The sequence below is a fragment of the Aspergillus ruber genome, assembly GCF_000600275.1.
Source record: "Aspergillus ruber CBS 135680 unplaced genomic scaffold scaffold00015, whole genome shotgun sequence".
Taxonomy (NCBI): domain Eukaryota; kingdom Fungi; phylum Ascomycota; class Eurotiomycetes; order Eurotiales; family Aspergillaceae; genus Aspergillus; species Aspergillus ruber.
In genome coordinates, this window is record NW_024467311.1 from 308,475 (window position 1) to 333,364 (window position 24,890).

The window sequence follows — 24,890 nt, forward strand, 5'->3', positions numbered from 1 at the left end:
CAACATACTCATACCATTCAACAAGACCCAGGCAAGACTAAACTAAAAATAACTCAAATGATAAATTTACCGTAGACAACATCATGCATGAAATGAATAATGGAAAAAAAAAAAAAAAAAAAAAAAAAAAAAAAAAAAAAAAAGTCTCCTCTTCGCCCCGAAGGGGGTATTGAGCATTGTACAGTGATAAACAGATACATTTATATGGTCATGACCCGACAATAATCATCCCAATCCCACCGGACCGGCGCCAAACGACATCAAATGTAGCAAAAGAAGAGAAATGAGGCTTTGAATACTTGGCTTTATATGGTGTAAAAAAGAAGAGAGGACAAGAAAGAAATGAGGAAAGGAGGAAGGTTTAAGTATGGAAGGAAGAAAGGACACGGGAGAAACGAAAGAGATGATAAATAGTACCAGTTAGTAGGCTCCTTCCGCTTATAAAAAAGACATGAAATAGCAAAGAAGTCACAAAACACACACGACGCCCTCTAGAAATAGCAAATGAACACTTGGGTCAATCCGCTAGCCGCGCATAAGTTAACAGCTGCCGAATAACGCCTGGATCCACTTGGGGCATCAGCAATGCCCCGAGTAAACTCTCTTTCTTCGGGACGATCCCGGATGGGAATCGTAACCCGGATGTGTCATCAACTTGCTTCGACTTTTCTGCAAGCCGGCGCAGGATCGCCAAGCCTCGGTTGATGATCGAGCTATATGCATACGCTTCCTCTGCTTGTGCTCTCGCAACCTGGTTCTGGCGAGCGTGTGGATTGAATGGCGGTGGAACGCGTTCCGTGCTCATTAGGCACGTAAGTCGGAGAAGGTGGACTGCGAATCCATCTGTCGATTCAAGCCACGATTTGGCCAAAGGCGCATCGGCATATCCAGCGAGAACATCAGCCGCAAGTAATCCTTGAAGCAGAAAGACCTTGCGAGCATCCGCAAAAGCGAGCGGCTTCCGCGGTTGGTCAGGGATAGCGCAAATGGCCAGGCCAAATGCACGTGTGAGTAATTCCGGTTGCGGTGTCGAAGACGCATCTCCCAAGAAAATGGCACGGAAGTTTGACCGATTTGGATCATCCCGCGCCAACAGCTTGGCTAGAGCATCCGTCGCTGCGGGTGTGTATTTGTGAATGGCGGCATTATATGGCGTGAACATGATGCTCCCTTCGGGAAAGAAAGTAGGTAGCGGGAACGGGGCGAACGATAGGATGAAATGTAAGAGACAGTGAGCCTCGTCTTTTCCGGATAACTGGATGAAATGACCAAGATTACTCAGAAAGATGACAGCGTCCTTCATAAAATCCAATGTGTTTTGATGCGTTCGCAAGAGCATATTTCGGGTTCCCAGATAGCGGATAATCGTGGCGATAAGGTTGACGACCGTAGGGTTGGCCAGTACGCCAAAGTTCGACTCAGTGAACGAGAAATTTCGCAGAATAGTGGTGATACAAATCAAACGATCTACCGCCCGGTCTAGCTCGTAGTCCAGGCTTCCAAATTCCGGAACATCGGCTAGGGATGTCCATTCAGTCTGACACCCGCGGATAATCTCTTCATACGAAGAGAGGAGCATGACGTCTGATACTTCGGCCGCATGCTCTGCCAGCAGTTCAACCTGTTCTTCAGCACATTCGACTAGACTGTCGACCAAATCATCGCAGTGTTCCAGCGATATGGGGACGTTCGGCTCGCTGGCAAGCAATGTCAGAGTATCTAATGCCATGCGCATTTCTGCATGGATCCCTGACTTGACGCTCATAGTAAGAGCATGAATGTCAATCACGCCAAGCTCCCCAAATGCTGGCACGTTGGGCTTCAACCTTGAGATATCCTCACCGAGCTGGGCGAATTCATCTACCTGGATAGGGCCATGAAGTTGGCTCTCGGGTAGAACCGTCGGCTTGAAAGTCTCCTCAATTGGATGTTGTAACGGCTGATCAGACGACGTGTCAATGGGTTCAGATGGCTTCCCTGGTTGCGCCCCAGGGATCTTTCCAGACTGTGCGGCCGGCTGACCTGGTAATTGACTAGTTGGATCTTGTGGTGTCCCTGGGGTTTGTGAAATGCTAAGGCGATGTTGTGGTGGCTTATTCGGAACCTTGGCTTGGGAGGGTGCCGCAAACCCATTCGATGCACTGTGTCCGATATTATTCGATACCACCGCCGCATTGCCGGCTGGGGGTTGTGCGAGGGGCTGCGATGCGTCGAAACCTTGGCCCGCCTTATTCGTTGGGGACTGAAATTGCATCGCAGAAGGGTCGCTTACGGTTCGGGGCAACGGGTTTTGTGGCTGCTGTTGTTGTTGCTGCTGCTGTTGCTGTTGCATTGGATCCCCCGATTGCTTCTGTTGAGTGCTGAGGAAAGCTTGCTCATACGCTGCAAGATTTCGCGCATAGTGTTCTCGAAGTTCCTGGACAGCCATCTGAAATTGCATTGGAGGAAAGTGTAATTGCTGCGCAATTACAGGCCACATGTTGGCTGCTGAGACCTTCTTCGAACCACCCAACTTCATCACCGCCGCATATAGCTGGACCAGGTTAATTGGACGACCGCAAACAATGGGTTGAAGATCCAAATGCAGATTGCGCGACATCATGAACTTTTGTAATGATCTCATGAAGCCCTCCGGACTCGACGGTTTCTGCTGCTGCATCCGAAGAGCTGCCACCTGCTGGGGAGCCATGGGATTCATTCCAGGGGCCATAGGTCTACCCATCATGGCTGGATTCATATTCATAGGCCGTGCGGGATTCTGCATCTGCATGGCTTGCAGTCGCTGCTGCTGAAGAGCCATGGCCTGTTGATACCCCTGGGGCACCGCGCCAAACGGCGCCTGCATGGGTGGTTGAACGCCAGCCGAGGTCATGGTCGGTGGTGTCGGAGTGAATTGCGGTCCGACAGCCTGTGCGAAGGGTTGATTGGGTGGCATAAACGTGCTGCTTTGCGGCGTGTTTACGCGGCTTGGATGATCCGATTGTGAGGGGGACATCTGCGAGCCAACATGCGGGCCAGCGGGCGAGAACGGACTTGGGGAGGCGGTTCCCATTCGCTGGACACTGTTCTGGTCGAAATCCTGCATGACTGGAGACTGCGTGACGCTGGGAGAGGCGCCGCGCTGGAGGTGCTGATACGGAGTAGGATGGGCGGGAAACTGCGGTGTGCCATTCGCTGGCGGTTGATATCCCGGGAAGGACACTTGGTGTGGTGTTTGCGAGCGCGACGCTATTATACCCCCAGGCGCTGGTCGCGGGGACATGGCGACCCCATCCTCGGGGCGCGGTCGTTTGGAGGGGATTACTTGGTTCGGGTTCTGGAAACCGGGAGAAACATTTCGCGACAAGCCATTGAACATGCGCTGTTGGAATTGGCTGGGGTCCGGAGTAGGAGAGGGATTGAGGAAGGCAGCGGAAGGATCAATGGTCGTCGGATTAAAAGTACCATTGTCATGGCTTGGGAGGTTCGGGGCGTCGGCTAGCCAGGCATTCATGTCGTGTGATTTTGCCAACCCATCTGTAGAGCGATAACTCGGAAGGACATGGTTAGCAACTGTTCCAGCAAGGAATGATCCACCGCGTAACAAAGCGACAATGACAGCACCCCCAATTCGGCATCACTAGCATTTCTGGCCAGAATAACAACCCAGACTCGGTGCGACTAGACCAATGATAGATTGGGGAACGAACAGACCAGTCTAGACGCGTCGAATTTCTGAGGAGGGTGTATACGTATGCATGTATGTGTAATGGGGAATAGTGGTTGGTGAAAGTATGGTGGTTGAGTCGCGCTTTGTTCTGCGACACGAGGCGAACGAGCAAGCGCAACACCGTCACCAGCGGGTGGTGCGAGTGTGGCCTCTCCCAAAGAAAACGCGATCAAAAACAGACAGGAATGAAATACATACCGACAAAAGGCTGGACAACTCTAAATGCCGACTTGCAAGCGGGGGGGGAAAAAGCCGGATTCCGAGAGGAGGAGCAGCAGCCAACACAAGCAAAGTAAGCAGGAGAGGGAGAGAAAGTGAGTGAGAAGAACGAGCAAGAGGCTGAGAACGGTCGGGCACGTGACACTCAGAATGAGCTTGGCTGGTCACGGGATCACGACGGAAGAGAGACGAGGTCTGCCATTAAGCAGGGTTAGTATGGACAGAAAATGGAATCTATTTTCGAGAAGAACGATCATAATTAGGGCCAGCATCCCTAGATCCTCCATCCAAGCCCCAGCTAGTCCTCTGCAACATGCTTGGGTGCAGTGCCGGAGACCGAGAAAAGTGCGTGGTCCCAGTGTGGAACGAATGTGGTCATAAGACAAGCTGTGACAACAAGCAAACCACAGAGCAGGGTGTGTCCGTTTAGGGTAAAGATGGTGTATGTATGGGATACGTACCAAGAATCGTAGATTACCGTCCGATTATTACTTTAAAATATAACCTCATACAGTCCGGGGAAAGTGACCAAGATCGTAGAGACTGTCAGAGAGCGAACCGAACCTAGGGAAATGCCAGTCCGAGTGGAGGCAACCGGGGGAAAATAGAAAAGGGCCGTGGAGAAAAAATTGATAACTAATTCCAAGACCCGGTAATTATGATAATGCCGAGGAACAAACCGTCTTGATCAATAATAATAATGAACGGACTGGAATGGCTGCTGGATGAACGAGAGGAACGTATGGGAAAAGGAGCAGAAAGTCGGTCCTGCGGTTTTGCCGCCGCTGCCGGTGTGCATAGTGCAGCTCCATAAAGATGACTAATTATGCGTTTCTCATCTACATAGTACCCCTGTACAAATTAGACCACTCCATCGAATAACACTCTGCACCACCATGCTACTTGTTCCGGTACCAGAGAAATAAAAGGACCGCAACAAGGTCAGATGAATTGGCAAGGATAGTAACAGCCACCGTAATGTCTGTTGGGTTGCAGTCAGCTTTGCCCTAATGGCCAATAGTCAATCACTCAATCTATGAAATTCCCCGAGAGAAAATGAAGTGGACAATAGTATGCTAGCTCTGCTGACAATTGATTTTCTATTGTATGTGACATTAAAATTCATTTTCACTCGTAATAAATTTCAATGACTCTCGTTGTCGACCATGGATATGACCAGGGCTATCGAAACCAGTTCACGTATTCAGTATCATGTAACAGGCCAGAGACCGACGCTCTACATACCTATAAGCGTATTGTCAAGAGCCCAGTTTGAACTACCCAAGCAACAATATTTTAGGGCTCAGCTGGTTCCACGGCTCAGTTGTCTCCCTATAATGCCATTATCATTACCATACCAACAACTCAGATATATTTGACTCCATAGACTAATGGCAACTCGTTGAAGAAGCCAACCACCACGAGCCGCAAAGGCAATAACCAATCGTTAGGAATACATTAGACATCTCGCTGCAATCTTAAACCCGGTTTCCCATGTGGATTTTCCGTACTTGGATCCTTCCGATCATGACAAGTTCTCCATTAGATGCCATCCGTTGATGATAAAGGATGATGGCAGCTACCCTATACAATTAAAATCATGCTTCTTCGCCCCTCTTTCGAGAGAGACTCTTGACCGGTATCCAGTCGACCTCGATTGCGATGGAAACGAATTTTCCTATTGTGATATCCATGGAGAGTTCAAGACAATGATATAATGTCTAAAGAGCTGGCGAATGTAAATCACCCCTTGTGAAGTGCGGCATTCTGAAATATCTTATGAGCTGGGGGCTTGATGAGTGTCCCAGATGGACATACCCTAGACTCGCTCACGGATTGGTATTCATGGTAATTGGAAGATATTTGAGGTATATAACCATCGTACTGATCTTATTCAGTGAATGCAATCGGACATGGGGACCTGAGAAGAGTTGCAAGCTCGCATTAAGCCATGACCTCCCACATACAACGCTCATCTTAAGAGAACACAATTCAAGGAGAAGAGAAGTTGCTTCGCGGCGAGGTCCTTGCTATTGTTGCGGCTATACAAAAAGACTTGCGCCGCCTGGCCCATGTGAGCATAAGACTTTTCCTGTGAGTGTCCATCTCAATAGACGACAGCAGTATCTTCTAGCTAACGAATACTCGAATCCTTGTATTTTCTTTTATGGCACCTCTACATGGCAGAATCCTGCAGGCTGTCTACGATGGAATCATGGTCGACATATGGAAGATGGGACTATCTGACTTTAGGACCCCAGAAAGAGAGCAGAGCTTCCAGATATATTTGCAATAGCTGACAATTGGAAATACCAAAGACCTGCCCATGGTGGAATCCTTGGGGCATCTTTCGCGCCAAAGATAGTCAAAGTCAGTCCTTGAGCTGGATTAGCCAGATAATAAACAAATTATGCCGCTGCGCTTTTCCTTTAATTGCGTTTTTCACGAGTGATAATGGGACCTTCATAGGTAATAATATGAGATTCATGTTATTATTGTAGCGTCGAAAGGAAGCGCAAGTGGTGGAATTTAATCTACCCGAGCTCCTGATCACGTGATGCGATGGCAAGCTACGTGACTGAGCCGGGCATCATCAAGCAAAAGCTCCATCGGACGACGAACCTCTACCTCTCGCATACGACTATATACGTGCTTTCCGTACTCCTTTTCATATATCCTTTTCCTACCGACTTTCTTTTTACTCCTACTGAGAAGATCTCACCATCATGGCCGACGTCGCCGTGGAGAATCCGGCGAACAACGTCACGCTTCACAACAAGCCAACTCCGTTGGATACCATCCCCAACATCGACTCCTTGGAAGGCACAGGGTCTGATGGAGGCGACGAATATGCCACTTTGAAGAGATTGCAGAGGCATTTAGAGTATGTCCTTTTGGGTTTCGTGTCAAGTGGTTTAGTGTGGTGGCTTGTACTAACCACTTGAATTGCAGGTACATTCAACTCCAAGAGGAATACATCAAGGATGAACAGAGGCAAGTATCTATTTCTTCGCTTTAAACTTTGCAATTATTTATAGAGAAGACACGAAACTGATTGGCGCCTTGTCTACAGGAGTTTGAAGCGGGAGCTTGTTCGTGCGCAGGAGGAGATCAAGCGGATACAAAGTGTTCCTTTGGTGATCGGACAATTCATGGAAGCGATTGACCAAAAGTATGGACACATCACCGATGTCTCATAAAGTGATTGCTGACAGGAGTTGTAGCACCGGTATCGTACAGTCCTCGACCGGTTCGAATTATGTCGTCCGTATCCTGTCCACTCTCGACCGCGAAAAGCTCAAGCCGTCCTCCTCGGTCGCTCTCCACCGTCACTCCAATGCTCTCGTTGACATCCTGCCTCCCGAGGCCGACTCTTCTATTGCGATGCTGGGCGAAGATGAGAAGCCCGACGTGACATACGCTGATGTTGGTGGTATGGATATGCAGAAGCAGGAGATCAGGGAGGCTGTTGAACTTCCCTTGACACACTTCGACCTTTACCGGCAGATTGGTGCGTTGAATTGGATTGAAAGATGGTAAATGACAGTGATGAGCATGTTACTGACTGGTGGATCAGGTATCGATCCTCCTCGTGGTGTCCTGCTGTACGGTCCCCCGGGTACCGGAAAAACTATGTTGGTCAAGGCTGTGGCCAACAGCACAACCGCCAGCTTCATTCGAGTAAACGGTTCGGAATTCGTTCAGAAATACTTGGGTGAGGGTCCCCGTATGGTCCGTGACGTCTTCCGGATGGCCCGTGAGAACTCGCCCGCTATTATTTTCATTGACGAAATCGATGCCATTGCCACGAAGCGTTTCGACGCCCAGACCGGTGCAGACCGTGAAGTGCAGCGTATTCTGCTGGAACTTCTCAACCAGATGGATGGTTTTGAGCAGACAAGCAATGTCAAGGTCATCATGGCCACTAACCGAGCGGATACCCTGGACCCTGCGTTGTTGCGTCCCGGTCGTCTGGACCGGAAGATCGAATTCCCTTCGCTACGTGACCGACGGGAGCGTCGTCTGATCTTCACTACGATCGCCTCCCGGATGTCGCTTTCGCCTGAGGTGGATCTGGACTCGCTGATCGTCCGCAACGAGCCTTTGTCGGGTGCCGTTATTGCGGCCATCATGCAGGAGGCTGGTTTGCGGGCAGTGCGGAAGAACCGATACCAAATCATACAGTCAGACCTTGATGATGCTTACGCCGCGCAAGTGAAGACTGGCCAGGAATCAGACCGGTACGTTTCTTATTCTGAAGATGTGTTGTCCACCGTTACTAATCTGATATACTTTAGACCCGAGTTCTACCGCTAATCAGGCTACCGCCTTCTTCCTTTTACTTTCTTCTTGTGTTATGGGCTGGACTAGGTTGAGCATGGCGCATCATATCTACGCTAGAAGTACAATAAATAACTCTTCAAGGTGACTCGATACCGACACTGTCCCCCGTAGATAACAGCCATGATAATGTCAGGTACTTAAACGGCCAACAGTATCGGTGTAAACCCAGGTGCCAAGAGTGACTAGCCGGAATCGGCCGGTTGCATCATCCAGCTCAGCGATACGATACAAAACATCGAATACGCGGCTATAATTTGCTGTAGCAGTGAAGCATGAAATAACAGACATTCTCAGGGAGACCTAAATAGTCTAGTTTACAGTACAATACAACCCCGTGATCAGCACCCCCAAGTGACGCAGTTGAGACCCGCTGATCTGATTGGCCGGCCCGTAGCCTGCAGTCGCTCCGCAACCAGATCGGAGTCACGCTCACCCGCATCACCTCCTCTCCGTCTCCAACCTCCATCCTTCTTCTACCTCTCTCCCCTTCTTGTCGTTCATCCCATCTCCATTCATCCCTTATCGTTTATTTCCATCGCAGATACTCACATTCTTTCATCGGAACTGGTTCGTTTTTTGTTTTACTTATTTGAGTCTTATCGCCAATATGAAGGCACCCTTTATCGCTGCTGCTGCCCTGCTCGCGGGTGGTGCATCCGCCGAAGTTCACAAGTTGAAGCTCAACAAGGTCCCTTTGGAAGAGCAGTTGGTGAGTTTGACCTATTTTGCATCTCCTGGAAGCTCTGGGATATATGAAAAGTGATTGCAATGTCACGATTGCGATCCAGATAGCTAATCTAAGCTCCCATTTCTATAGTACACCCATAACATCGATGCTCATGTCCGCTCTCTTTCCCAGAAGTACATGGGTATTCGCCCTTCTGCCCACGAGGAACTGCTCCAGGATCAGTCCATCAAGGAGCAGGGTCGCCACAATGTGTTGGTTGACAACTTCTTGAATGCCCAATGTATGATTGACCCTTGCAAACGCCCACCAATAGCGCCTATGCTAACGCGTATTGATTCTTTCTAGACTTCAGCGAGATCGAGATTGGTACCCCTCCCCAGAAGTTCAAAGTTGTCCTTGACACCGGTAGCTCGAACTTGTGGGTGCCCTCGTCCGAGTGTGGTTCCATCGCCTGCTACCTTCACAACAAATACGACTCCTCTGCGTCGTCCACGAGCAAGAAGAACGGCTCCGAGTTTTCCATTCAGTATGGATCCGGAAGTCTGAGTGGCTTCGTGTCCGAAGACACCGTGAAGATTGGAGACCTCAAAATTGATAATCAGCTATTCGCCGAGGCTACCAGCGAGCCGGGCCTTGCCTTCGCCTTTGGCCGTTTCGACGGTATCTTGGGATTAGGCTATGACACCATCTCGGTCAACAAGATTGTCCCTCCCTTCTACAGCCTGGTCAACCAGAAGAAGGTTGATGAGGCCGTCTTTGCCTTCTACCTGGGCGATGCCAACAAGGACGGTGACACCTCGGAGGTCACTTTCGGCGGTGTTGACGAGGACCACTACACCGGCGAACTGACCAAGATTCCCCTTCGCCGTCAGGCCTACTGGGAGGTCGACTTCAACTCCATTGCCCTCGGTGACAACGTTGCTGAGCTTGACAACACTGGTGTCATTTTGGACACTGGCACTTCGCTCATCGCGCTGCCTTCTACTCTTGCTGAGCTTCTGTGAGTCTTTTATACACTGATGCACACGAATCGAGCTAACCTTTGTGAACAGTAACAAGGAGATTGGTGCTACCAAGAACTTCATGGGTCAGTACAACGTTGACTGCGAGAAGCGCTCCTCTCTTCCTGACCTCACTCTTCAACTGGGTGGCCACAACTTCACAATCACTCCTTATGACTACACCTTGGAAGTCCAGGGCAGCTGCATGAGCTCCTTCATGGGCATGGACTTTCCTGAGCCCGTTGGACCCTTGGCCATTCTGGGAGACTCCTTCTTGCGCAAGTGGTACAGCGTGTATGACCTTGCTAACGGCGAGGTTGGTCTTGCCAAGGCCAAATAAATGATCAGCTCCAATGCCTTTTCACGAGCACAAGGTGATTAGGGGGGATGATTTATCTCATGGTTTTATGCGTAAATAGGTATATCACAGGTTGCTTTGATTTTTATATGATCGCTTGGAGACGAGGACGATTCCCGCAGATGGTTGCAAGCATATGCTTGAAACTTGCTTTTTAATGAGCTATTAATGGAATTCTTTGAGTTTAATTGATATCACGGGCTTACAGCCTAGAATTGCTACAAGTCCATAATGGTAGAATGACTTTCAATAAATGCCGAGTGTTTCTTTCCATTGCATTTATTTTTAGCCTCAAGACTGTAGTCTGCCTTTATGCAGCATCGTATATTCTTTATAGAAGCAGAATGGCGAGGGATAGAGAACCGTGGTTCCAATCCTGGTTCTTTGACATTAAACGGTCCCCGCACGAGCCTCAGGCATGAACATTTCTGCCACTGCCACTGCCTTGCTGCCTTAATGTCATCTCTCTTCTTCATCCTTCTCTTCCTCTTTCACTCTTCTTTTTTTCTCCCAACTCAAGTATAAAGCTCTACTTTTCACCACAAATACAGATATTATAACTCCTATAACCGTTCTATATCTTCGATAGCTATTGCGCACGACGCTACCAATCCTTCTGGCCAAACCGCTTCGCGTCATCTCGTGGCGATTGCTTGCAGCGACAACCACGCCGTCATTATCTCCTCCGCAAAACAAAGCAGTTAGCCTGACTCGAGTGATCAAGTTTTATCGCGTCGCCTATTTCCACACATTCGCTCAAGTTCACCGACTTCGCTGCCCCGTCAAACTTATAACTAGTTTCGCAGACCCCAAAGTCCGCCTCGGCCGTGGTCGTGTGCCGCCGGTTGTTTTCATCTGATTCGGGCGCATTTTTCAGTCTGATATGGCTCCATAGCCTTTACAACTTCGAGGTTCTTTGACAATATCCCAATCGCCTGCCGAATCTCTGAATGTACGGTTCTAGTCAAAGGCTTGGGTCTTAGGAGACGGAATTGATAACAAAGAGAGAAGATCAGAGAAAGAGAAGGACCAATTGGAGTCGAGAATATGCTTCTCCGTCTACCGTACGGTCTCCATTACCCGATCACCGTGACATCGCTGCTGAAGCAGCCGGGGGATTCGGTCGAGCGGGATGAGGCATTATTCTGGTATGTTTATCAAACGACCGTCACCGAGGGTGATGGGTTGGGCAATAAGATTGAGGTGCAGCGCAAGTTTCCGACCAAGTTCGAGTCGACGGTTGATGGGGAGCTTGTGCAGTGGAAGATTAAGAAAGGTGATGTGATTGAGTTTCCGTGAGTTTCGTTCCCCTGTGATTCGAGGCAAGCTTAGGAACTAACCTGTTGGTCTACAGGATTGATGTTGTTGAGATCGATGAACCATGTGCTCACGAGGTTCAGTTTGGGGGACTTTGCGCGGAGTGTGGGAAGGATATGACCGAGTGAGTTTTGGAGTTTTGACGTTTTGCACCATGGAGTTGTTGTACATGAATGGGACTGAATTTTCTTCCTCTACGTAGGGCGACCTATAACACCGAAACGATGGACTCAATGCGCGCCCCCATCCAAATGGTACACGATAACACTGCGCTTACCGTGAGCGCGAAGGAGGCTACGCGTGTTGAAGAGGATGCAAAGCGCCGTTTGCTGGCAAGCAGAAAATTGTCTCTGGTTGTGGATCTTGATCAAACCATCATCCATGCTACGGTCGATCCTACGGTTGGAGAGTGGATGCAGGACAAGGACAACCCGAACTTCAAGGCTCTGAGTGATGTCCGACCATTTCAATTGATGGAAGACGGACCGGGCATGCGTGGTTGCTGGTACTACGTCAAGCTACGACCAGGTTTGGAATCGTTTTTGCACAACGTATCACAGCTTTTTGAATTGCATATCTACACTATGGGCACTAGATCCTACGCGCAACAGATTGCCAAGATCGTTGATCCGAAGAGGACACTTTTCGGGGATCGCATTCTCAGTCGTGACGAGAGTGGAAACCTAACGGCCAAGAACCTCCATCGCCTGTTCCCGGTTGACACGAAAATGGTGGTTATCATCGACGACCGTGGAGACGTGTGGCGCTGGAACCCCAACCTTATTAAAGTGTCTCCCTATGATTTCTTTGTTGGCATTGGTGATATCAACTCGAGTTTCTTGCCTCAAAAGCAGGAGCTAGCGGCCCCAGCAACTTCAGAAGCCAACAAGCCAGAAGATAAGTCCAAGGAGGTGAAGGAGAAAGCACCACCCGCACCACCAGCACCTCAACCAAATAGTACAACTGGGAAAGCAGAGTCTGGAACAGCAGATGTGTCGGCCTTGGAACAACTAGTGACCATGGGTGGCGGGGACAATCCCAGGTTATTGCAAGAACAGAGTACTGCGCAACAAGAAACGATCATGCACCAGGTGGAGGATCGCCCATTACTGCAGAAGCAAAAGGAACTGGAAGCGGAAGATGACGGTGATGTGAGCAGCGAATCTTCGACAAGTGTGGATGAATCGGCACAAGATCTTAGCAAGCAGCGGCACCACTTACTCGAGGATAACGACCAGGAGCTCCTTCAGCTGGAAGATCGGTTGGATCGTGTACATCGACACTTCTTTGACGAATACGATAAGAGGCGATCACGGGCACTTGGCGGGCGAGTAGCAGCTCTGCGGGGTGAGAGGACGCCGATGAAAGAGAAGGATGTCGATTTGAAACTCGTTCCTGATGTACAGGATATCATGCCCCTGATCAAACGACAAGTCCTTGGCGGAGTAGTTGTGGTGTTCTCTGGAGTTCTGCCCCTTGGAACGGATACACAGAATGCCGACATCTCATTATGGGCGAAAAGTTTTGGCGTTATCGTCTCGAACAAGATCAACATCCGTACAACACATCTGGTAGCCGGACGCAACCGCACGGCCAAAGTACGCGAGGCGACCCGGTATCCAAACGTCAAGATCGTCACGACACAGTGGCTGTTAGATTCGTTGACTCAATGGAGCCACCTGGACGAGGACCCGTATCTCCTTCCTGTGCACCCGGATGACCGCGGAGAGCCGATCTCGCCAAATTCGAGGGAAGCAGCGGAGAGTGGTTGGTTGTCATCTTCTGACGAAGCGACAGGAACAGATGACGATGCGATGGACGACATCTTCAAATCGGTGGGGCTCACGGAGATGGCGCAAATCGGTTACGATAAGGACGAAGAAGATGCCATTCATGATGAATTGAAGGAGTTCCTGGGTAGCGATGATGAAAGTGAGAGTGATATCGAAAGTGAGCAGGATGTGTCGCAGTTGGCAGATGAAGCCGGCGCAACTAAGAAACGGAAGCGCGACGGCGAAGGCGACGACAGTGATGGCGGATCCAGTGCCAACAGCAGTGACAACGAGACAGATGGAGAAAGCGATAAGGGGTCACGGCTGGCACAGCGGATCAAACGTTCGCACGCGCGTAGCACAGGTCTTAAAGAGGTTGCCACGGCAAGCAGCACGAGCGCGGCGGAAACGTCAAGAACAAGCCTGCCAACTGAGCGGACCAGTGCTAATGCAGACGACAAAGAAAACGCCGAAGAGCCCGCAGCCAAGGGCCAAGATGTGAGCTATCCGGAAGATCCAGCGGATGATGAGGACGAACTGGAGCGGGAGATGTTGGCTGCGTTTGAAGATGGGGATTATGATGAGAAGGCGGAGGGGGATATTGCGGAGGAGAATGGTTGAGTTTCCCCTTTCATTTCTTTTTGTATATTTGTAGGAGTCGATTTGGGTTTTCTCTATTTGCCTATCTGTTTGAGTTCTGGTTGTTGCGATGCAGTGGCATAGCGACGGCGTTGGTGTGAGTACTGATACTGATATGTTAAGTCAGAGTAACTGTTCATATACCAGAGAAATCAATTTTCTTTCATAAATATTAGCCATAGATCATACACCAAACACATCAGTCATGAAAAAAAGGAAAAAAAACATCACGCAACATCGCGATGCACTCGCCACGACATAATAACCATCCACAAAAAGAAAATCACCCCAATCAACTCAAACGCAAACGCCGTTTTCCAACAATTGCCTGCGCCAGTTAGTTAGCCATGCCATTTCTCATAAACACCTTATTGGAAAAGGAGGGAACGTACAAATAGTAATCTGCGTCAACCACGCCAACGCCTCAATACTTTCCCCATGAATCCCATTGCCCTCAACCCAATACTTGCAACTATCATTCACACTCCCCACAACACCGTAAAGTTGCAGTGCCGTCTCAACGAGACCGGTTAACCACAGCACGAAGAGCACGAAGCTCCCCACAATGATGATACCGGGGAGCAGGAAGCGCTGCATGGCCAGGATTAGGATTAGGGCTATGAAGAAGATGCCTAGCGCGCCGGAGACGATCATGAAGGGGAAGAGCCTGTGCTTGTTAGTGCCTATATTTAGGTAGGGAGGGGGAAGGAGAGAGGCAAAGGGAGGAGGTACCATGGAGTCCCGAGCTTAAGCTGCGATTGCACAGCCATTAACCAAGCGAAAATACCGAGATTGATACATGAGGCAGCGAGGACGATGAAGAGCCAGCAGTTGAGTTGGAGTTCAGGCCAGTGGTATCTGCGGTAGACTCTTCGGACGGCCATTTTTGTCTCTTTGTCTAATTTGCTTAAGACTTTGGTTGGACGCTGTGTCAGGTACCGGGATATATAGTTATGTGTATGCGGCGCGTGCCAAAGTGAAGCTGACGAGGGATTAATATTAAAAGTGACAGTGACAGGGACCGGCAGAATGACAGCGCATCACCGCTGTAGCTGTAGGTATTCCTGTTTTTCAATTGATCAATTGAAAAAGAGCTGTATTGGGCGCTTGTAAGGTACGTAGTGCTAAAGCGCTGCAGGGAAAGTGGTGGAATAGATGTGTTGGCGATGGAGATAAGATGTGGAGCGATCCAGACCAGACCAGACTCAATTGAATATTTGCGAGAATACTCTGACTGGAATGAAAACTTGATAAAGTGACAGGGTGAAATTGTGAAGATGCAGTTTCTCTGCACATAGCCCGCTGTATAGAAATTCTGGTGGCAGGGAGAAATAGCGGTGGCAGGGGAGATGATGCTGATACATACAGCTACAACGGATCAGGGTGTTGGAAAATAGCTTATTCTTGTCTTTGATTCGTTGTGCCTGTGCCTTTTTCCATGTAATTTAATATTTTCTACTCTTTACTCTATATCCTGTTGTAAAACAGCAATTCGAGCCTTATACCACCTGACTTCATCTAATTCGACACTCAACTTCAACACCACCACACTGACTGTAATTCACAGAAATAGATAACTCTAAATATCCTTGGTCAGTCATAATCAGAAATTTGATGGATTCTTGAATAAAAGGATTGATAATTGTTAATACCCGATCTCCATTCGCATTGCTCAAGTGCAATCAATCCTGCACTAACTGATCTCTGAAAACACCTTGAACTCCACAAGTCTCACTCTCTGCTCCCTCTTTGGCACAAAGACAATCCTAATGCACTCAGTCGCAACTTCATCCCACGATGCAATGGTAATCCCATTCGCGACTGGTTCCGTATAATGCGCACCGCTTACCTCCACCCACCCACCACTATCAAGAACCTCAACCCGACAACCTTCAGGAGCATCAAATCCCTGCGTCTCATTCGCAAAGAAAGCGAGCTCAGCACTGGCAGTGGTCGTGCTAATACCAAACTTGATTTGGTACCATATCTCGCTTCCATTACCAACAGGCGTGTCCCATCCATTAGCGATATCCGCCTCAGGGAAGAACCAGACTCGTCCGTCGATAGCAGCATGAATGCTTTCGGGATCTGCACCCGTGACTGAAACGCTCCCTCGTGGCCACGCAGAATCAGACTGGAGCTGGATTGATTTGGCCATTGGGCGTTGAATTGCAGGCGGTTTGTTGCGAGTGATGTTCACTGTTAGACGGGTTAAGTCTGGCGCGCTGGCTGCGGTTTCGCCGTCGATTATGATGATTAACCCTGCGGTACCGTATTGCTCCCCTGATGTGTCCCATTGTACGGCTATATCATGGCCGTGGTAAAGGATGTTCTCTGCACGGAAGAACGAGACGGAATCTCCATCAGCCAGCGGGTTCACCTCGAGCACATCATCTGCGCGAGGTCGAATTCCAACAAAACCTGACAGGATGAGGTCAATGAATCCTGAGTGGAAATAATGCGGAGATCGCGCGAGACCGACAATAGGCCGTCCCGTATCGGCATCATAGTCCTCTTCTAGATCGAGCGCACCACCGCGGTCAGGATTATAGTGCAGCTCAGCATACTGTACGAGTAGGTCTGTGTAATCCTTGCGGGTAACTATCCCCAAATTAGACGAAACCGGATAATGGTCAAGAAGATTCGCCAGACCTATCAAAACCTGCGTAATCTGGTACGGCCAGGCAGGTCCATTCCATTGACATTCACGCTGCGAGCCTTCATATCGATACTGGCGCATGAAATACTCATAACTCGGCTCACTGGTGCGCAGGCTATTTGAACCAGCAAATTTCTCAGAATCAAGCAGATGAACCCAGGCCTGCGCGAATGTCTCATTATCGTCAGGCAAGTCGTGAGTCCAGGGCACATAGCCCACCAACTCTCGCCCGCGGATGTAGTTCCAGTACGTGACGTTCTCGTTTTCAACCTGGTACCGATCGATAAAGTGCTCAAACGTGCTGTTCCATAGCGACTTCTGCACATTGGCTTTGATCGCATGTGCTCGATTCTCGTACTCTTCGGCAAGGGCTTGGTCACCACCCAGCTCCGCAAGCCTTGCAATAGCCAACGCATTCGCAAATTGATAACTGTTAACACTCGGCCTGAACGAATCCCCCCCAATAAACCCATCAACCCCGCCACTCGCATCAATGCTCGCAATTGTATACTCTGTTGCATCTGTCAACGGCTGAATCCAAAACAACCCCTTCTCCCCATCAAACCCCCCAGTCCCAGCCTCCGTCATATTCCCCTCCCACCCTCCAAACACATCCACCAACCTATCCAACTTTGCAACAGCAGAATCAACATCCCCATCCACCAAATGTCCCTCCCAAATGGAATCCGCAACCCACTCCGAGAACTGATACATATCCCCCCTTTCCCCATCAAGCATAAACCCCACATAATCCCCGTTAAACCTGCGATCCCGACACCAGCGTCCCTCACGGAGATGGAAACCCGCTGCGTCGACGAGAGATGCGTAGGGCTGTGTCTGCCAGCTGACGTCGTTGAGGAATTCGGTGGTGATGTAACCATCGGGACCGAGGTCGCGTTGGTGGGCGCGGTAGAGAGACCAGCGGTAGTAGTAGACTTCGGTGAGGGTGGAGAGGGAGGATGTAAAGAGGGGAATGCGGGGGGTGTACCAGGGAGTGTCGTTGTGGAAGTAGGTGGGTAGGGCGGCTGTGGTTATTGTTGTTGTGTTTAGGCTTAGAATGCCCTGGATGAGGGCCAGTATTATGAGGGGTGATTTCATTGTTTTGGGTTGGATTTGGGTGATGGGAATGGAGACTGCCTGGGGCATCTTATCTTATTTTATAGTCCTGTCATAGCAATCTGATTCGGGTTCATACAATATAGAGTACATGCATCTAGCGGGGAACTTGGCGATGACCAAAGTTACTCTGACACAAGGCCAATCAATGTGAATGAAGTATATTCGATATGGCGGTTAAAGCGTATATTGAACTATTAACCGAGATGCCAGTTTACAAAGGGTAATTGAGATGCGGAGAACCTGTATAAGAGTTTAATGTATTTACGAACAATGGCTGGTTTCGCATCAGGAATCGATCACATATTTTACCTCACTGGCATCAGGCTAATGCATATCCATCGTATCTATAGAAATAAAAAGGAGCAAAATCACAGCAGGGTATCACCCAAAGCACTCCTGACTAACGAACATCCAGCCCGAATGGTCTCCGTAGCTCCCTTCTCCTCCAAGCTGGGGTTCACCTCAACCAGATCCATGGCCACTAGGTTACCCGTCTCATGCACGCATTCACAGATAAAGTCACCCTCACGCAGGGTCAAACCGCCTCGCACGGGAGTACCGGTGCTGGGAGCCCATTGAGGGTCCAAGCCATCGACGTCAAAAGAGAGATGGATCGGGGTGTCATTGCCAATATGGGCGAGGGCCATTTCAACCACGCGGCCGATGCCGTGTCTAGATCTCTAGTTAGCATCTCATAGCAAAGTAGGTAAAGTAAAACGTACCGGTCAATGTCATGCATGCTAAACGCCTTGATGTTGTTTTCGCGCAGCAACTTCTTCTCTCCACGATCCACATCCCGCAACCCAATATATACCAGCTTCCTTGTGCTGATAACATGCTCATCTTTCAACCACCCAAAGATATCCTCACGCTCCTCCCTTGCCAACCTGGTCAAAAACGCCATCGGCATACCATGAATATTCCCACTCTCACTCGTTTCCGGAATGTTAATGTCCGCGTGCGCATCCACCCAGATAACCGCCATCTCTTGTCCAAGTCTCTCGCGAATCGCCCGCGCTGTCCCCGAAATACTCCCAACAGCAATTGAGTGGTCACCGCCAAGTGTGAGCACGAACTTGCCCTCGCGCGCGTGCTCGTAGACTTGGCTGCTAAGCTTCTGTGTAACCGCACTGACAGCGCGCGGCTTCTTCATGCCGCGGTGATCGGGGTCTGCGTCTGCGGCGGGAGTAACGTCTTCATAGTAGTGAACCTTGCCGTCATGGTGGACTTCGTAGTCGAGATCATCTCGGAGTTGGTCGAGAAGGCCGGCTTCGACGAGGGCCATGGGTGCAGCTTCGACGCCAGTTTTGCACTTTTTTTTTTTTTTTGCTTATCAGTATTTACCTAACTTGGCTCAGAGGGCAGGGTATGTACCTGGCCGCCGTTGAAACCAACCGCAACCACACCCAGTTGACCAGGGTTGCTGAGGAATCTCTGAGTAATGGTAGACGGGGAGGTCATTGTGTTTGATAGTATAGAGAAGAGGTTGAAGTGGTTATAGAAAAGGTGAAGATAAAGTAATGAAAGCGGAAAGACGAAGAGATCAGCGAGATAAGATCTGGCGGAGATGCGATCCGAATACGTCAGTCAGATCACAGCAACTCTTATTCTAGCCCTAGGAAATGAACTGGATGTAAAAATAATAGGGAAGGAAGATAATTGAAGAATACAACAAAAAGAGAAGTCTGAACCACGGATACCACTCCTTTAAATATGCTAAAATCACCGACCCCAACCGATCGCTAAAAACTGCTTTTAGGGATCATGTGTCTCCGCCGGCGATTTCTACTTCCCCTAAGTACAGGTCGAGGAGAGCTGCCCCTTAAGGCCCATTCCCCCACTGCAAGGCATGAATTTAAAATGTTTTATGACTAGCGCGATTGACTCGCTGCAATTCCAGAGGTCAATGTCTTGGTTTTGCGTGGGATGTGTACTTTGCGACTGCGTAAGTTGAAGATTTTGTATAGAAGTCACGTGCGAAATACACGACTGATGTTTCGCAACCGCCTCATTTTGATTGATCAGCTGGACCCAGTTACCTTGAGCATGTTACATTGTCTATCCCGGTATCTCGAATCTAGAGTCTTGTAACATTGCAACACTAAGAATACTCGGTCTTATCACCACGTGACTATATCGATAGACAGAATGAACGGGGAGTGATTGTTAATTTTGGTTGGTGACTTCAAATTTCTTTCTATGTTGATATAGTTGAGATATGTGGATTAGCTGTTTAACGCTGATGGTGGGCATTAAAACCTACTGACAAACCGATGTCTGAGATGCAGTAGAGGGGTCTGGTACGGAGCTTTAAGAGGGACGTCTTGGACAATCGTGTGCTTCCAGTCTCTTGTGACTTGAGTTGACATTGTGATACGATATTTTAGGAATGGTAATGACGGGAATTGAAGAGCAACGTTTGTTTTGCACGCTTGTAGTAGGACGATATGGTTGTACAAATGACGTTTTCATACCTTGCAACATCAGCCATCATATTATTGCTGGCCATTCCCCATTATCAATTCTTTCAATATCTCATTCGCCTTAGGCGCTTCCACCCGCCCCTTCTCGCCCATCCGCATCATCTGTCCCAGAAACCACCCAATTTTGCCCGCCTGGTTTTTTGTGCGAATCTGCTCGACCATTTGCGGGTTCAGTGCAATGACTACCTGTGCCAACTCGACGTATTCCTCACGGGATAGCGGGCGGAAGACCAGATTCTCTTCCTCAATGAGTTGTGCGATGGGTCGTCGGTCACCGTTGAATACCATGGAGAGCAACTCCTTGGCGGTTGCACCGGTGATACGTTTTCGGTTTTGATGGTCAATAATTTCTGCTAGGGATTGGGCAGGGACGAGATCTGGGTCCCAAGATAGGTTTGATTTGGTGAGGTGTCCGCCTAGTTCGTGGAGGACCCAGTTGCCAGCGGCGCGTTTGAGGTCCTTGAGGGGTTTGTTTTGTTGGTCTGCTTGGATCTCGCAGAGAATGTCCACCACGTCATGGAAGTATTCCAATCGGGCACCGTCGTCTAGCTCAATCAATGGCTTGGCATCCTCGACCGAAAGGCCGTATTCCGAGCCAACCAGTTTCTGTAACACCTCATCCGGGGATAAGGGCAGCTTCTCGCGGAGTCCGCCAATGAGGTCCTCGCCTATGAGCAATGGTGGAAGATCCGGGTCTGGCATGTAACGATAATCCACCGCCCCCTCTTTACCTCGCAGCCGCCGAGTCTCGGTACTACCGATAGTCCAACCACGGGTTTCTCCTTCAATTGCACCTCCACTCTCCAAGACTGTGATCTGTCGGTTCTTTTCTGCGATGATGGCTTCCTCCACGGCCTTGAAGCTGCTGAGGTTCTTAATTTCTGTCCGTTGGCCTAACCCGCTGACTCCATCATATTCGTGAGTACCTGGCGCTTCATCTCGTCGACGGATGGACACGTTGACGTCAGCACGGAGGCCTCCTAGTTCCATTCCTGTGGTGACTGCACTGCAGGATTGAAGGATAGCTTGGATCTTGCGGACACATGCGGCGGCTGTAGCGGGGTTATGAATCTGAGGCATGGTGATAACCTCAATGAGCGGGTGCGAAACGCGATTGAAGTCGAGTAATTGAGTCGACGGTGGGTAGTCCTGCGATTTCGCCGTATCCTGTTCTAACTGGATTTGTTTGATCGCGACTTGTACGTGTTTGCCGTCCTCCGATGCGATACCGTCATAGTCGTATAGGTCGACGTAGCCATTTTTGGCGAACGGTTCTATTCATATATTAGAGACGAATTTATCATAGACGAGCGTCACAATTACCATAATACTGAGTTATCTGATATCCGGCCGGTTGGTCTTGGTAAAAGTAGTGTTTTCGGTCGAATCGACTGGCGGATTGGATGTCACAATTGAGAGCAATGGCAGCGCGGAGGGCAGGGAGAAGTGTCGCGGCTTGGAATTCCTATCCCAGTGATTAATATATTTCAAAACCCGTATCGCGCGTGTAGAAGACCAACCGGTTGACTCCCGGGAAACGCCAGGTCAAAAAGAGCGACATTGGAATTCGGAACCTCGCTGAATACCGTCGACGCCCCTGTCCATAATTAAACCATATCCCCTCTGTCATAGGATAGATAGTAGACCCACGAGAAAACAGTTTGGCCTCCGTATCCAATTGCGCATGAATCTCAACTCCCACGGTCAACTCCCATTGTTGCCGCGATGCTTCTTCCTTCTCTCTAGTTTCTCTCTGGCGAGCCTTGACAAATTTAGCATCGTTTTTAAGCTGTTTCCGGAGAGGAACACGATCCGCATCAGTGATTGTAGAGGTCTGGGCTGTGTTTCGGGCTGGTCGGGTGGAGGAGAAGAATCGGGTCGCGGCGATGGGTTTATTATGGGATGGTGCGGGGAGAGTGCGGTGGTAGAGCTGGTAGCATTGCGAACAGAGAGAACGGGCTACTCCCCGGCTCTGGCGTAGGCATGGACGGAGCATTCCTAAGTCGAGAGATGCGTCAATGAGACGCGTTGTAAATGAGGAAGAGTGTCGGCGAAGATAAAGTGGGAGTTGGTGATGTTATTTTACAGTACTGTAATTACGATATAGTTTGGATATTAACAACAACGACAACAGGAAGAATATACACTACTACTGATAGTATGTACCAGTTGCTACTATACTGTTATTCAATATCTATAATCCCAGTCATATGCTATGGCGCATAACCGAAGCCCAATTGCCGCGCACTGGAGCCGCTGCAGCTCATCTGATGCGCATCACCGACTCTCCGCATCTCATCCACCGCTAATCCGATCTCTGTTCTGATTGCTCTCTTGGAAGTATATATCTCTATCTCTGTCTTTAAATTCTATACACTGAGACAGTGTGCGCGCTGCAACTTCCCGTCTGTATAACCTAACAACCCCCCGCACAACAACGCCCCAACCTCCTCCGTCTTAGCCTCTCGCTGACTCCCGCCAGCTTCTATTGATACCACAACATTCCTCTTGTTTGAAGTTGGAGTCCTGTCACAATCCTTCAACCCTAACTTCTCGTTGCAATTCAGCGGTACGCTCGACTATAGCGGGTGTTATCTGTTGGAAGTGTCTTGCGATCGAGTGCTTCATGTCCCCTCGATCTATCGGCTCTTCCTCCCATGGCCCGATTGATTAGCAAGAACAGATAGCACATTGCGCAGAGACTCTTTGATAAATCAACATAATGCTATTTGGCTACTCCGGCTCCAGTCGCCCGAACAAAACCAGACAATCCTCCTCGGCTTCGGTTGCATCTCATTCCTCCAACTCCAACTCAGCCACTGACAGGCCGTATAAATCGCATCCTAGAAGCCACTCGCGCGGACCGAGCACACAATCGACCGGGAAGTCTTCCGGGGCTGCAACAGCATCTACGGACAAATTGGTAGCAGCGGAAAGGAAAATACCTGGTGTCTTTGATTTTCTCGAAGAGGAAGAATCCGAGGAGAGCACTTCGTCTGAGTCAGACGACGATGATTTCCGTGGTCCATCCAATGTGTCCAGAGCGCAATCCAAGTCAACAACTAGTCCCGCAACTGTCGGGTTGCAGCTAGCCAGGAATCCCACGGCCAGCCGGAGGTCTACGATACATGATTCTCATAATGAAACAGGGTCTTCGGCAGCGCGCTCCGGAAATTCTCAAGACAAGAAGGGTACAGACTATCACACGACGCCAGAAGCATATTACCCTACTGTACGAAAACCTGCGTTGCCGCCATCACCCCCAAAGAGCCCAGAGGAGCAGAAAACTTCCAAAAGTAAACCAAGGTCGCGCACGAATACCAAGTCATCCGATGTATCATCCGGGTATGGGCTTATTGCTTCCCGGCTCAGTACCCCTCATCCCGATGAAGCGCAGCATCAGCTCCCTCCTCTGTACCGGCGATTTGAACATCTGAACCACCGCGTTCTGCTTCATTTACAAGACGAGATTGCGCAGATGGAAGAAGAACTTCACGTACTCGACGAATACGAAGAAATGCACCGTTCTGTTACCGCAGATCAAGAAGGGAAAAACAAACCAACGCCTGCCTCAAGACGCATGGATGCACAAGCCGAAACTCATTCCAATTTACATCAGCGACGAAATGAATTATTGGGGTCTATAATCAGCAAAACTGAGCAATACAGTAAATGCACAACTCCCTCCCTAACAGGCTCTAAGCTAACACGATAAAAACAAGACAATGCCCTCTGCGCCTACAGCAAAGTCCTGGAAACTCTCCCGCGCGCTTCTGAACAAGACATCGAATCCTACCGGGGTTGGATGAAAAAGCATAATCCCGTCACCGCCACCGAAAGCCGTTTCCTGATTCATGATCAGGACCTCATCTCCGTCACGCCTCGCTCTCTACCTTTGACTGGTACCAGAATTGCTGCTTCTGCTAATAGTAACTCTCCCTTCCCTGCTGTCGTGATCGCGTCCACTGTCATTCTCCTCCCGCTGCTGGCATTCAGCCTGATCTCCGAATTCTCTGGTCGTCTACTCGTGGTCACGATCGTGGCTGGTGCAGTGTCAGCATTCGCAAGTAATTCCTCGACAGGGATTGAGCGTCTGATTGATGCAAAAGATGGATGGAAATGCGCTGGAGGGTACGTTTCTTTTCCCCGTTCTTTTTAAGATATTGGCATGACAACTGACAATGAGCAGATATTTCGGATTCATGACGGTAGCTGCTATGTTTATTCCTTGAGCGTGCGAGTGTCGAGTGTTTCTTTTTCCTCTCCATTTTGAGACATTGATTGTTTGTCACGCTATTATGAACTTACGAAAACCACACCGTCTTGGGTTGTATTTATGTTCTGGCTATTTTTACCCTGTTAAAATCTTGTTTTTCCTAGCGAGAGAAGGAGATGAGATACGATACATTAGAAAAATCATACCATGAATTCAATGAATTGAATACAATGCGTTTGATGTTTACCATTGACTCTAGGCTACATAAAGTGTATACAGATAAAGTATCTATGCTCATATAGCGTAGTGGTTGGCATTAATACTATTTACATAGCAGACGTGCGTTTGAAAATTTTCCATAGCATG

The 24,890-nt window shown here is 49.2% G+C and overlaps 9 protein-coding genes across 9 annotated transcripts; 4 read left to right on the forward strand and 5 right to left on the reverse strand.

The window, feature by feature from the left end:
• Window positions 1-517: 517 nt before the first annotated feature.
• On the reverse strand, window positions 518-3,493 carry EURHEDRAFT_403202 (putative ARID/BRIGHT domain protein (SWI1); the record flags this gene model as incomplete). The annotated part of the gene is made up of 1 exon (XM_040780202.1): window positions 518-3,493. One exon carries the CDS (start codon window positions 3,491-3,493, stop codon window positions 518-520), a length of 2,976 nt encoding a protein of 991 aa, XP_040638346.1.
• Window positions 3,494-6,538: 3,045 nt separating this feature from the next.
• On the forward strand, window positions 6,539-8,419 carry rpt3 (proteasome regulatory particle base subunit RPT3). The gene is made up of 6 exons (XM_040782064.1): window positions 6,539-6,812; window positions 6,881-6,922; window positions 7,002-7,100; window positions 7,153-7,439; window positions 7,506-8,169; window positions 8,227-8,419. The coding sequence occupies exons 1-6, from the start codon at window positions 6,655-6,657 to the stop codon at window positions 8,243-8,245; spliced, it is 1,269 nt and encodes a 422-aa protein (XP_040638347.1). The 5' UTR covers window positions 6,539-6,654; the 3' UTR covers window positions 8,246-8,419.
• Window positions 8,420-8,828: 409 nt separating this feature from the next.
• On the forward strand, window positions 8,829-10,615 carry EURHEDRAFT_413018 (aspartic endopeptidase Pep2). Its single transcript, XM_040782065.1, has 4 exons — window positions 8,829-8,981; window positions 9,090-9,240; window positions 9,306-9,960; window positions 10,013-10,615. The coding sequence occupies exons 1-4, from the start codon at window positions 8,880-8,882 to the stop codon at window positions 10,299-10,301; spliced, it is 1,197 nt and encodes a 398-aa protein (XP_040638348.1). The 5' UTR covers window positions 8,829-8,879; the 3' UTR covers window positions 10,302-10,615.
• A 751-nt stretch (window positions 10,616-11,366) lies between these two features.
• fcpA (protein-serine/threonine phosphatase) lies at window positions 11,367-14,029 on the forward strand (the record flags this gene model as incomplete). Its single annotated transcript, XM_040784399.1, has 3 exons — window positions 11,367-11,614; window positions 11,674-11,760; window positions 11,839-14,029. The coding sequence occupies 3 exons, from the start codon at window positions 11,367-11,369 to the stop codon at window positions 14,027-14,029; spliced, it is 2,526 nt and encodes an 841-aa protein (XP_040638349.1).
• A 245-nt stretch (window positions 14,030-14,274) lies between these two features.
• On the reverse strand, window positions 14,275-15,133 carry EURHEDRAFT_523704 (uncharacterized protein; the record flags this gene model as incomplete). Its single annotated transcript, XM_040786900.1, has 3 exons — window positions 14,780-15,133; window positions 14,440-14,714; window positions 14,275-14,375 (listed from the first exon to the last, which is right to left on the reverse strand). The coding sequence occupies exons 1-3, from the start codon at window positions 14,929-14,931 to the stop codon at window positions 14,275-14,277; spliced, it is 528 nt and encodes a 175-aa protein (XP_040638350.1). The 5' UTR covers window positions 14,932-15,133.
• A 607-nt stretch (window positions 15,134-15,740) lies between these two features.
• Window positions 15,741-17,804, reverse strand: EURHEDRAFT_457014 (six-hairpin glycosidase; the record flags this gene model as incomplete). Its single annotated transcript, XM_040784394.1, has 1 exon — window positions 15,741-17,804. The coding sequence occupies one exon, from the start codon at window positions 17,802-17,804 to the stop codon at window positions 15,741-15,743; it is 2,064 nt and encodes a 687-aa protein (XP_040638351.1).
• A 121-nt stretch (window positions 17,805-17,925) lies between these two features.
• EURHEDRAFT_413020 (arginase) lies at window positions 17,926-19,490 on the reverse strand. Its single transcript, XM_040782066.1, has 3 exons — window positions 19,200-19,490; window positions 18,548-19,137; window positions 17,926-18,497 (listed from the first exon to the last, which is right to left on the reverse strand). The coding sequence occupies exons 1-3, from the start codon at window positions 19,284-19,286 to the stop codon at window positions 18,194-18,196; spliced, it is 981 nt and encodes a 326-aa protein (XP_040638352.1). The 5' UTR covers window positions 19,287-19,490; the 3' UTR covers window positions 17,926-18,193.
• Window positions 19,491-19,950: 460 nt separating this feature from the next.
• On the reverse strand, window positions 19,951-22,337 carry EURHEDRAFT_480012 (glutamyl-tRNA(Gln) amidotransferase subunit PET112). The gene is made up of 4 exons (XM_040785478.1): window positions 21,959-22,337; window positions 21,829-21,905; window positions 21,632-21,773; window positions 19,951-21,582 (listed from the first exon to the last, which is right to left on the reverse strand). Exons 1-4 carry the CDS (start codon window positions 22,302-22,304, stop codon window positions 20,321-20,323), a joined length of 1,827 nt encoding a protein of 608 aa, XP_040638353.1. The 5' UTR covers window positions 22,305-22,337; the 3' UTR covers window positions 19,951-20,320.
• Window positions 22,338-23,030: 693 nt separating this feature from the next.
• Window positions 23,031-24,540, forward strand: EURHEDRAFT_457231 (uncharacterized protein; the record flags this gene model as incomplete). The annotated part of the gene is made up of 3 exons (XM_040784415.1): window positions 23,031-23,976; window positions 24,031-24,439; window positions 24,498-24,540. 3 exons carry the CDS (start codon window positions 23,031-23,033, stop codon window positions 24,538-24,540), a joined length of 1,398 nt encoding a protein of 465 aa, XP_040638354.1.
• Window positions 24,541-24,890: the final 350 nt, after the last annotated feature.